The sequence below is a fragment of the Alligator mississippiensis genome, chromosome 1 (assembly GCF_030867095.1).
Source record: "Alligator mississippiensis isolate rAllMis1 chromosome 1, rAllMis1, whole genome shotgun sequence".
In the NCBI taxonomy this organism is placed as follows: Eukaryota; Metazoa; Chordata; order Crocodylia; family Alligatoridae; genus Alligator; species Alligator mississippiensis.
The window spans coordinates 224,342,888-224,356,074 of NC_081824.1; the positions used below are offsets into that span (position 1 = coordinate 224,342,888).

At 40.8% G+C, this 13,187-nt stretch overlaps 1 protein-coding gene across 7 annotated transcripts in view; it reads right to left on the reverse strand.

Moving 5' to 3' along the window:
* PLCB1 (phospholipase C beta 1) overlaps positions 1-13,187 on the reverse strand; it is a 777,970-nt gene that overhangs the window by 216,885 nt on the left and 547,898 nt on the right. For all 7 annotated transcript variants that reach the window (XM_014595092.3, XM_059720212.1, XM_059720209.1 and 4 more), the window contains 2 exons: positions 11,290-11,436; positions 2,149-2,306 (listed from right to left, as the gene is read on the reverse strand). In XM_014595092.3, coding sequence (XP_014450578.3) covers positions 2,149-2,306; positions 11,290-11,436 — 305 coding nt within the window. The remainder of the gene's footprint in view (positions 1-2,148; positions 2,307-11,289; positions 11,437-13,187) is intronic.

Genomic DNA, 13,187 nt, shown 5'->3' on the forward strand with positions numbered 1-13,187 from the left:
GCAGAGTTCAAGAAAAACATGGGAAGTGTGGAACAGCAGACACATTGTTGTTGTGTCCACTATGTTTATCTTTAAAGAAATGACTTTCTAGACAAGAATACACTTGTGCCTCCGAGTAGTTGGCTTAAAATTTGCAGTTGGAAAAGTGGTAGGATCTGTCACTTGTTCTATTATGACATTTCACAGAAGGATGGTTTTTTCCCCCAGTAGCCTTCTGCATATAAGTAAGCCTAGAAAGGTAGTCTCATGGAAAAAGAAATACCTAAAATATATAGAAATATCTTTTTTGGAAGTCGGAATTTCTACCTGGATGCAACATTTTAAGGTGAGTACTGTTACTGCTGACCATCTAATGTAGACAAAAAAGAAAAGACGGAAACAGCCTTGGACTCCAGTACTGGCTGGGGAAGGTAGCAGCTCAGCTCTGGCTTTGGCATTGCACTTAGGGCAGAAGCTGGAGTGAGCTGCTGCCTGCCCTGGCAGAAATAGTCTTTACGGTGGGAAAAGGGCATGCAGCCAGAGGGAGCATAGGGGAGACCATGGGGTGGGGGTGTAGGGGAACCTATAGTCTGCTCTTCCCTTTACCCTCTGTGCCTATGCCTACCCCTCCTACCCTTTGCCCCCCACTGAGGCTTCCCCCCACACACTGCTCCACTCCACACAGCATTCTCCCCGACCTTATGCTCCAGCTCTGGTCCTTCCAGCCCTGAACTGGCCTGGCAGGGAGTTGCCACTGCTTCTTCCTAGCCAGGCTGGGCTGGGGCCAGGCCTGGGCTGCCACTTCTGCTGACTACCCCAGGGGAGCAGAGCTGCAGCAGAAGATAAGGTAGGGTGGGGGCCAGGAGTGTGGGATTCAGAGAGTGGGGGGCAGGAAAAGGCATGGAGGGGCAGGAGGCAGAGTGGGCATGTGGCAGGGGGACAGGCACAGATGGACAAGGTCTGGCCCCTTGCCTCCCACCGCTGCTTTCCCTACCACAACAGTTGCTTCTATTGCCTTCATTCAGATTCTGCCCCTAATGGGAAAGTTGCATCCATTAGAGTTAACTTTTAAATTCATTATTATTATTGCTACAAATGCTCAGGTCCAATTGATAATCTTAATATCTTACTTACTTGGATGGATGGGCCCACTGTTCTCTGCTAACTAGAATTTACAGCTGAACTAATTTCTTCAACTGTGTTTGTGGTCTCACTACTTTCTAAGCTCTGGTATTTTTAGTTTTCTGCTTTCCCTGTTTATTCCTTGTTTCCCAAGCCATGTGGTATCAGAGACCAAGGCATACAGAGCTATGGGACCAAGGAGTACACCTAAAGCACCACTGAAAGCACTGGTATTTTGGCAGCTCTTGGGATCCTGAAGGGGAGGAGGCCTCTTTTTTAAGTTTGTGTGGGCAAAGACAGGAGTAGCAGTGAATGCCACGGAAAGGAGAGAAAACCCGTGGCCGCAAACTTGGATAGGAGTTAACACTACCTCCTAAGCTAAGGAGAAAACTTTGCCTTTTTTGGTATTGAAATCTTCACTCCTCTTCCCTTGTTTGGACCCATTTCATCACAATGCAGGTCCCAGCTTTCCAGATTCTGGCATGTAAAGGATTTTCTTGAGCATCTTCTCACTTGTACAAAGGCATAGGACAATATCCCCTCTATCTTCTAACAATCCTACTGGCTCCTGTTCACCTCAAGATCCAGTTCCCATTCATGTCCATGTGCATAAAATTAGCTGAGGGCTCCATGTTTGTCTTCCTGCTTTGTCTACAGCACAGTAGTGGCCTCTTCTCTGTCCTGAAGTGTCCTCCACTTAGAGGAACGTGGAACAGTTGGAGGCCTCCTGGTTCATTCAGCCCAATACACTGTCCCTGCAGGTAACTACCCTATATAGTCCCTTTCCTGACTTCATGATCATTGGTGACCTTTTACTCTTTAGTACCAGAACACTTCAACAGACTTTCCCTCCTCAGTTTCAACAACTCTCTATCTTTTTTCAATGTCATCTGAAGACATCTCTTTGCCCCTCAAGTCTTTTTCCTTCCACCTTCACTTTACTATAGTCCCTGGAGAAGTGTACTTAAGTTTGTAAAGCATTCTGGATGCATTTTCCACAAAAAGAAACTATACCAGCTAGAGTGACACTGTACTGTATTATCATACCTTGAAGGAAATTTCAGTTGTCATGGTGAATCCATGTGTAATGACCGGCTCTTCTTCTGCTGTTCGTCCTTTCCAGCAGTCCAGCTCCACACAGCGGCAGCCTGACAAAAGCACTTGGCGATACATCTCTACTGAAGAGTTACCAGCCAGCTGTCCAGCTGTGACAAAATAACATGAACATGTAACAAGGGAACTCATTCCAGGCTTATGGAGCCAGTACAAAGAAGCTAATAATAATTAGAGTTAACAGCAGATTTTACCCTCTGGTGACAGGCAAGCTGTCAAAGGCATGTAAAAAGCTTGAGAATTTAATGAAAATGAGTTAAGCCAAGTCAACGAGGTTGTCTGGATTCTGCTCTTAGTTATACTGTGGCAAATAAAGAGAGACTTCATTGAAAACAACAGGTGAAAAATAACGGGGAACTGCAGAATCAAGACAGTTAAAATAACAATATAGCCAGTGTCACCCAATATTACTCTCCATTCTGTGAAATGTTTGCCTAAAATGATAAGACTGTTAAATGTGTACTTTGACAGATGCAAGATTTTTCATAATTGCAGGACTATAAAAAAAAGCTCTGATGTTTTTGCTGTTCTCAAAGTGTAATGTTTAACTTCCTAAAATAGCTTGAATTTTATACTTTAATAAGTAGCTCTTTCAACCATCTGAAGTCTAAGGGATGTTGTACCTTTTGAGCCACACAAGACCCAAAGGACAACTAGTAAAACCAGAACAGCAAAAAACATGTTTTGTCATGGCACATAAGACATTTCCATACAATATAAAATCAACTGCTGTACAGTTGCTCTGACATCTCCCAAATCTATAGTTAACGTGCTAATCCTCATACTGAACTGGTCAGTTAAATTTCCTGATATGATATTGCACTAAGAGGTTTAATGATATTATCCATTTCCAATAATAACATGTTACAAATTGAATAGACAAGCAAACAAAACCCAACTTTTGTCAAACAAGGAGACTTGTGGTAGATATCTTCCCCCCATGGTTTAAATCAAGGGTAGTAAATCACCTCGTGCTTTGTGAAAGATCCAGAACACATGGCTCTGTAGGCTGGATCCACAGGGCAAGCAGCAGGGCCAGTAGAAGAAACAGTGGGGCAAGCAGCTGCAGGCCAAATCACTGCTTACTACCATGGAGGTGATACAACTGCAGAGGTGGCAAGGCAAGTGGCTGCAGGGTAAGCCAAACTGTATCAACACAGCCCTTGTTTCCTATTAACAGACCTGGCCAACAGGACCCCTACATTCTGTAGCAGGCCCTGTCCCTTGTTAGCCAGGCCCTCAAATACCCTGGCCCACCAGTAGCCCAGTGGGCTGGATGGAGGAGCTCTGCAGGCTGGATCTGGCCCGTGGGCCATATGCTTGACACCCCTGACTTAAATCAAATGTTCCTGATCATGAAAGATGCTGAACTTACAGGCATGGGAACCTTCAATCTTTCCGACAGGTTCAGCATCAGTAACGGTAGTAAAGACTTCTTGTGACAAAGCCATAAAGATATCAAAAGAATTGTTCAGAGCTAGCTTCAAAGAATGCGATTCCAATTCTTGCCCTACTACACACTTCCTGTATGACATGAGCTAGCTATCTGCTTTCTGTATGGATCTGTAAAATGGGAATAGATCTTCCCTAACTTTACAAGGGTACTGAGAGGATAAAGAGTGATGGAAGATCTGATCATACAGAACTGGGAACATATAAATACCTTAAATAGATTGCTATATAATGTACTTGTAGATTAATGTACTTCTATTCTGTTACAATTTCTATAGTCATCCAGCTTTTTTCTGGGAACTAAGCACTTCCACTAGTTCCACTAAATTTAGACTTCTATTTTTTTCTTTATTTTTACCATATTTTCAATTCACATTAAAATTAACTGAAGGACCTTTTTTGCAAATGCTTATTTAAGGCTTGTGTTTGATATAGTGAATGAAAGACGGAACCACCAAAGCACTAAGTACTGGCAAACCTCTGAAATCAACAGGGATTTTTGCTTCACTGACAACAGAACTAGACCAAAGCTAAGTGCTTTTGGAAACCCTATCCTGATAATTCAGCAAAGGTGTTTACATGCAGCTGATTCCTTTCACTTCTTTTTTTTTTTGTCCCTCTATTTTCTTTTCTAATCTACTGTTCTATCTTGTTTTCTTCAATGTTTTCCACTTTGATCCTTTAGCATATGCTTTCAGGTGCAGACAACTACACAAACAGATAATCTTACTTGAAAACAGGTTTTGTGTGCAACCACACCATTCATGGTGCACAGTTATCTATTTTCCTGGAAAAATACATAACTAACTCAAGCATACATTAATTAGCAGCACACGTACATCTTAAGGGTCTGTTTTTGATCTATATTTGGGATGGACTAGATAACCTCTGGAGGTCCTTTCCAGCCCTACCTCTCTATGATTGACTGAAAAGCTGTACGTATTTATAGAACTGTTTCCCTTCATGCTGTCTTTGTTTTTCCTCAAAGCATACTGGATTTTTATTAGCTCTCAGTACTGTATTTCTGAGGAGACAACTGTCCATCATCTACAGGTTTGTAGCAAACATTTTAGACTTAAGAAATCCTTGACCTTCTAAGACTTTAACTAAATCATCATATGCTCTACTTGCTCTATGACACTTTTTCATGCTGCGTTGTTAATAAGATTCACCTCTCTTCGAAAGGATCACAGCTCAGGGCAAGAGGATGTTCGTGCTTTGTGAACAGTCAGTCCTCAGCTGGACTGTCATCAGATTACAAAATGGTACCAACAGACTCACTGGTATTGATGTCTAATTTTTCTGAGATACAGAATAGAGAAAATATTCCATTAAGGACTTTAACGTACATTATTTATGACACTGATGGTACTTGAATCTGCATCTACTGCAAATTATTCTTTTCAACAATGTATTAGAAAGCATCCTAATATCAAACACCAATGGTAATACTTCATAATACCACACAATATATCACAATTTAATTATAAAAACTGAAATTATTAGACATTCTTTTCCTCAATACACACAGTATCTAGTGTAGCATTACAGTACTCTAGCTGTTTCTGTACTACATTGGGCAAGGGAGAGCATATTTAGAAAAACCTACATTTCTGAATTCACTGAATGTAAACTGGAATAGTTCAAAGTCAATGGAGCTATCTGGATTTTTCCAGCCACGATTCTGATCCACTGTCTTTAGGAATATCCTTCTACTTGTAATGACCTATTGTGTCTACAAATAGCATAGATTATGGAACATGCACTCAGACCTTCCAAATTTGGGCTACTGATAATGGAGAAGCCACACACTTGTACTTTCTCCCTACACCATAGGCGTGTAAAATGTTATACATATATTTTTTCAACTGCATGACTAAACTGGTAAATACCCAACAGTCATATACAAACTGGGTATTGCACACATGGGTCGGGCACCTATGAATGCAAATTTTAAGCTGCATTTATTCAAGTTGAAAATATGATGCATATTGCATGAGGTGACATCTAAACCAAAGATTTTAGAAACACCTTTGGAATGTGCTTATGATAATTTGATGAGCTGAAACAAATTCAGATTTAACTACATTTTAAGTTTTCTTTTCATAGAAGACTGACTCAAATGTGAAATCCAGAGTTAGATTTGAAAAGCCCCAAACTGTCTACTTTTCAAAGCTGGGGTTTTGCATCAACCCTTTAAAACACAGTAGAAATAAGTTAAATTATGTTTTTTGATGACCACTATCCTGCATTCTCCTTCCTGCATCAGCTACTTCTTATGGTGTGGAAAGCTAGCTTAGGGAGAAGGCATGGAGAACGGCTTCCCCAAGTGCCACAGTCTCTTAGAAAAGTGCCAGGGAAAATCAGGTGGCATTCCTGATTGCTTAAAGTTATGGTGGGTAAGTTGGGCAGGAACATATGCCATTGAGTTAATGGGAGTTTTTCTGGTGATCTCAATGCGGTCACGTGTTAGAGACTGGCTACTATTTTTGAAGTAGTAAACTTAGAGCACATTTCCCCTCCTGAGCCACTCTGCCTTGCACAGGAAGACAGAATTAGGGTCCGATACACAACGTATTCTTTTCCTTTGTGCATTGAGGATACAAGTGTAGATGTGACTTCTTGGGCGAGATATTATTCCATCCATTAAGCACCATGTAGCTTGTTCCCTGCTCAAATGATGGAAAACAGTTAATGCAGAAGGTGGATAGGTTTTCCTCCTGATTGCTGAATTTTGCAACTTAGTTGATAACACCAAATTATGGGGAAGTGCGGTCACTCTAGAGGATAGGCTGGCAATTCAGGCTGACCTAGACAGGCTTGCAAGGTGGGCAGATCAAAACCTGATGACACTCAACACAGGGTGCTCAATGCAAGGTGCTCCACCTTGGGAGAAAAAACCCATCATACTTATAGGCTCAGCAGTGCTACACTTATGAGCACCATGACCAAAAGAGACTTGGGGTTCATGATTGACCACAAGATGAAAATGAGCTACCAATGCAAAGCTCCAGCTAGCAAAGCAAATAAAACTCTGGCTTGCATCTACCGATGCATCTCAAGCAAGACCCAAGAAGTCATCCTCCTCCTTTACTCAGCCTTGATGAGGCTGCAGCTGGAGTACTGCATCCAATTCTGGGCTCCACACTCCACTTGGGGGTCATGACAGACCACAAGATGAACATGAGCCACCGATGTGATGCCGCAGCCAGCAAAGCTAACAAACCCTGGCTTACATCTACCAATGCATCTCAAGCAAGACCCAAGAAGTCATCCTCCCGCTTTACTTGGCCTTGGTGAGGCCAGAGCGGGAATACTGCATCCAGTTCTGGGCTCCACACTTTAGATGTGGAGAAGCTTGAGAGAGTCCAGAGGAGAGCCACACACATGATTAGAGGACAAGAGAACAAGCCTTATGAGGAGGGGCTGAGAGGCATGGGACTGTTCAGCCTGGAGAAGCAAAGGCTCAGGGGTGACTTGGTGGAAGCCTATAAGTATATAAGGGGTGTGCATCAGGAACTGGGAGAACATTTGTTCACCAGGGCACCCCAAGGAAAGACCAGGTCTAACAGTCACAAACTGATGGAAGACCATTTTAGATTGGACATAAGGAAAAACTTCTTTACCATCTGAGTCTCCAGAGTCTGGAATATACTCCCTCCAGAATTGGCACAAGTACCTACTCTGAATACCTTTATGAAAATCTTGGATGCTTATCTTGCCGGGGTCATCTGACCCCAGCTGACTTCCTTCCCCTTGGGCAGGAGGCTGGACCCGATGATCTTGTGAGGTCACTTCCAGCCCTGATGTCTGAAATGCAGGAGTGTGGCACAGATACAGAATGGTGGCAATACAAAAGGAGAGAATGACTTTCTTTTGGGGAGTACTACCTGGCATTTCCTATGAGCTTTATCAAGAGATGCTTGGTGGCACTGTATCATGAATGGAAGCAATGGATGCTGGAGGGGTGGAAGTTCCTGAGATATATTTTGCTATTTGTTAAATAGCATTAAACTGTGCTCTGCTCAGCGTCATGTCCTGAACTGTTTTTTGTCCTTCCCCTCTAACAGGCAAAAAGGCAAATGGCAAAATACATATAAAGGTTAAGTAAGTGTGTGCTAATGATCAGGATAGATGGAGATCATTATTCCGTGGCTCTCAGTGTTGCAGGAGAGTTGCTCCAGCATCACTTCCCACTGTGACAATAGCAATAACCTCAGGCAATGCTGATGAGAAATCAGTCACAAAGCAGAGCTGCAAATTGCAGGTTGAAAGGGTAAGGTAAAAAAAGAAAAAGAGGAAAAAAAAAAGAAAAAAAGAATGGCGAAATGACATTTCTTTAAGCCAGACTGGAATCACTGGAAATCATTTCTTTCTTGGTAGGGTTTACCTTCATTCTTAAAAGTTACATTACGCTAAGGAAAAAAAAAGTAAGCCTCTAAATAAATAATCAGGACTTGATGTACTGCCAAGGGTTTCTACTAAAGGCTAGGAAAATGATCATTATAATTAAAAATAAATTCAGACTGTGCATATGCTTCTCTTTATGGTGTAATATTACTTCGTTGGGGATGTCATTTTCTTAGCTTAAAAACTAACAAAGGGGTTGATAATTAGTAGTGCAATAAATGTAATCATAACAAAAATGCATTGCTAAACTGAATTGTTTCCCTATCTCCCTAATAATTATTACATGATTGGTTGCTATTGCCATTTGCACTGCTCAAATGAGTGCACAGATGTTACTGAAGCTTTCCTTCGCAATACTTTCAACATGCTCTTGGGCATCTACACGAATGAGATAACAATTCAGCAGCATTTGTTTTACATGTTAAACTGAACTAAGTGCTTGTTGAATGAATGCAAATGGCAACATGATTGTAACTGGTCTATCTTGGAATTAAAATCTATGGCTGTCAGCTTTTGTAATGAATCTATAAAATCTAATGATTAAACCCCATTCCAGGCCAGCTGTCTCAGAATTACTAAGCATGACGAACCCAATAAGAAGTGGAACATGTGTTTTCTGTCTCTTCTCTCCTCCTGTCTCAACCAAAGTTTGTGTACAACTCAAAAGGAAACTATATTTTTCTTATCTTGTTTATTACAACATTTCTCCACCTGTGCTACAATTGTCTTATAATTATGCCAAACCCTAAAGTGAAGTTAAACGAACACTGAAGGCTACATTTTCAAGAGCAGCTTCTGAAGTTGCTCACAAATGCCAAGTAATCTGCAGGAGCAGCTTGGAAGGACTTTTCGAGAATCTGGACTAATTTAAACCTGGGGAGGCAAAGCAAGTTTGAAACACAACTGCTAGGAACTGTGCTGAGAAGCTATGTACTATCAGATCACTTATTGTGCTGAAACATTTACAGTATCTAGACAAAATGGGCTGGATATGTGATGTTTCTTCCTTAAAATTTCTGCATTTCTCGGTTCCTGTGCTTTTAAGTTAGACAGTTAGGCTTTCACTGTATGCTGCTCAGCCCTAGTAAAAAGCTCCAGAAAAATCACAGGAACTACTACATCTTTTTGTGTACATAAATGAGAGCAGAATGTGGCCCCAGATTCTGCTGCCTCCCCACCATGTAGGCCTACACCATAATGTGACAGACCTCCTGCAGCTCTCCAACAGCATTCCTATTGAAATGAGATATTCTATGGATCAGGAATTCTGCATGATGTGGCAGGATCCTGATTAAACAAGTCCTACCGCTTACCTACAGGGCCTTTTCCACATTACAGACAACGTGCTAGCAAAGAATTGCCGTAAAAAAGGAAGTTGCTTTTGCACAGTCATCTGTAATCTTTCAGAGATCATAATTTTTTGTACTGGAATTTTAACTTTAAAGCAGTCCAGCTGGTTTGGTTCCCCCCCCCAGTTTATAGAAACACAGTTGCTCTTGAACTGAGTTCTTACATGTCAAGTTTTAGCACAAAACACATTTTACGGCCAAGTTATGAATCTCTGAAAAATGGGTGTCAAATGGAACCGAGGACAGATCATTAACTATATAACAGAATCAGTGGGCGCTGTGGAAAGTGCTATGACAAACATATAACAGATCCAAGGAACAACCTCTTGGCCTATTTAAAGAAGTCTGCACCAGTGTTTGAATTACTGCACACTGGTATTCAGCAGAACTAAAGGCGTCAGTTGAGGAATATCTGCAAAATTAATAACATTAAAAAGACCATAAATCAATTGCACTAGTCATATGTTAGCACATATTCTAGCCTTATTTCCTTGTTTGATATGAAGCAAGATGATACTAAGATGAAATCCAACACAAGAAACCAACTGCCCCAGTAAGCATGTTCGAACCAAAATATTTAGTTTTTACATGCTATATTAAAAAATAAACTTGTGAATTTACAATTATTTGCAAAAGGCCGAATATTTCCGGTGAAAATTATAAGACATGAAAACCAAAATTTAGACTCCTAAACGTTACTATAGAGTAATTAACTTGCTCTCTCAGTTTTAAGTGGGTTTAAACCCCATTTATTCTAATGTACGAACAGTCTAAGTCAGATTCTTAATATAACTTAAGTCAATGAGAGGTCCTATGTGTTCGTCATTTTTCAAATGGTACTGCACCAGAACACGAGCCTGGATGCTACAGGAAGGCAGCAGACCACAGAATCATAGAAATGTGCTTCTCAAAGGGACTTTATGAGGTCATTTAATTCAACTCCCTGCTCAAGACAGGTCCACCACTGCTTAAATTATCCCAGAAAAATGTTTGCCTAACTTGCACTTATAAACTTCCAGGATGGAGATCTACAACCTCCCTAGGTAATCTGTCTGTCCCAGTGCTTAATCATCCTTGTAGTTAGAAAACTCTTCCTAATATCTAATCTTAATCTTCCCTGTTGCAATTTAAAACATTATTTCTTGTCCTGTCTCCCAGTGGCCACAGATTACAACTGAACACCGGTCTCTTCATAACAACCCTTTTTTGATTGGATGACTGTTATGAAACTCCCCTTCTATCTTCTTTTCTCTACACTCCATAAATCGAGTTCTTTCTGTAGTTCCTCAGAGGTCATATTTTTAAAACTTTTAATCAGGCCTCTTTTCTTCAGTAATACACAGTGAAAGGGTCCAAAGTCATATAAACCATTTTGGAACCCCCCTCTAATCTCTCCAAGCAGCACAATCTTAAACTGAAGTTTCATCTCACAAAAATGTTGTGGTTCAGTTTGCTTCAGGCCATCTGAAGTACTTTGAGGGTGGTACTTAACAACCTACTGTTGAAATACTAATTAATCTATCCAAAGCCATTGTCCCAGTGTGGTCTGGGTCACTAAACAATTAACCATCTCTTTTCCAAATATAGGGCCTGTTTTAGAGCCCATTTAAGTCAATGGGAATCTTTCCCCTGATTTCAATGGGCTTTGGATCAGGTCTTAACTGAACAGTATAATTTCTGACATGCATTCAGTAGGGGTCATATCTGTGATGCAGTTAGAATATCAGTCAATACTGGTGCTATCTCTGCTTTGTAGAATAACAGAATAGAGGATCATTTATTGTTGCATGTCTAGAGTACAGTATGAGTACAAACATGCTGCTAGGCCAGTAAAGCAATAAATCAGACCTTTCTAGTACAGTACCTGTGAGGTAGGTGTTGTGTGAGGAGTTGATAAAATAGTGAGACAGTGGTTGAGACATATCTTCATTCAAATCCAGTTTCTCAGGTGCAACAACGCCATTCTCCTCTCCACTCAGATATCGCATAAATCCATCCACTGATATCTGTCCTGGGAAAACAGAGACCCAGGGGAGGCATACATTAATTCTAAGTAGAGTATCTTCAGGACATACAAACTTTTTTAGTTGATCCATATTTAGAACATGGCGAATGAGAACCAATATGATAATAATGTCTCCTCTAGTTATGAATATATCCTAGTTTTACAATATTTACCATAGTATTCTTATCATAATTACTGCTAAGACCTTGAAATGGTGTGTAAAGATCTAAATACATGACATTAAGTGGAACAAGATTAGGTAATCCATTCATTGCTTTGAAAATGAAGGTGTTGTACTCAAGCAAACAGATTATTATGCACTGCTTTTGTTCTTCTTCCACTCACTAGACAGAGAGACTAGGATCAACATTCCCCGTATGTGGCCCAAATATAAAATGTTATACTGTTCTGCTATTTCTTCTGGTCTGCTCATTGTCTTCAATCTCCATTTACTCCATTTCCTTGGGACCAAAGCCTGGGACTTTAACTTAATTTTATTCTGTTTCTATTCGGGCAAATTCCCTTGGACAGCAATGGTAGTTTGCCTGAGCAATGACAGAAAAACATCACTGCTAGAGGAAATAAACACACCGCTAATCTGAAGGCCAGAAATCCCTTAATTGGATGGATTAAGAACAATTCACAAGAACTGGTAATTTCTCTGTCTTGTTAATATCACAGAAATAACAGAACACAGGACTGGAATGGACTTTGAAAAGTCCTCTAGCCCATCCCTTTTCCAAGACTTGTCACAGGGTGGCCTGTATCAACTTGCCACAGGATGGTCTTTCACCTTAAGAGGAGCCAACCAGCCTGGCTGAAAAGCTGCAGCTGCGAGAAGGCTGGTAGCGAGGGAGTTGCTCGCTGGGAGGGCTACAGGAAGAGTGGAAATGTGGAAGCAACGGTGAGTTGAACTGCTTAAAGGTCAGGAGTTACAGGGAACCTCTCCAATTGTCTGGGACAGGATATCATTTGCTTTGTTTAAGGACCCCCTTTATTGCTGGCACTGGCTGAGCCACTGCTCAGGGAGCACAAGCCTGCCTGAAGAAACACACAAACATGGCAACCCGCTTACACAACTACACCTAAATCATTCCTGACAGCTGTCCAATCTGTTCTTAAAAAAACCCTTCACTAATGGAGATTCTCAACTTCACTTAACTATCCTTCAACTATCTTGAAGGTGACAAAGTTTCTTAATCTTTCATCTAAATTTCCCTTGCAGTTTAAGCAGCTTATTACTTGTTCTATACTAGTAGAGAAAACGATTTTTTTGCAGCAATCTTTTATGCATCTGATGACTGTTACCACATCTCTCCTTGGTCTTCTTTTCTCCAAGCTAAACCAATCCAGTTATCTAAATTTCCACCCGCCCCCTGCTTTCTAGACCTCTGATCATTTTTGGTGTTCTTCTTTGGACTCTCTCCAACTGGTCCACAACTTTCATGAAGCGCAGTGCCTAAAACTAAACACCACATACTCTGCTGAAAGCCATTGTTGAGCAGGGTGGAAGGATTGCTTCATGTGTCTTTCATACCTCACTCCTGTTCGTACATGCCAATATGAAGTTTGGGGTTTTTTATTCTTATAACATTAGTCAGCAATAACACACTGTTAAACTTATGATGCACCATAACCCCCAGATCATTTTGGCAGAAACGCTGCCTTGTCTTGCCCAACTTTTTTTTGTACAACATTTAAGTTAAATTAAAATAAAATTTCAGTTTGATTAAAACTAAATTTCAGAATGCATATCT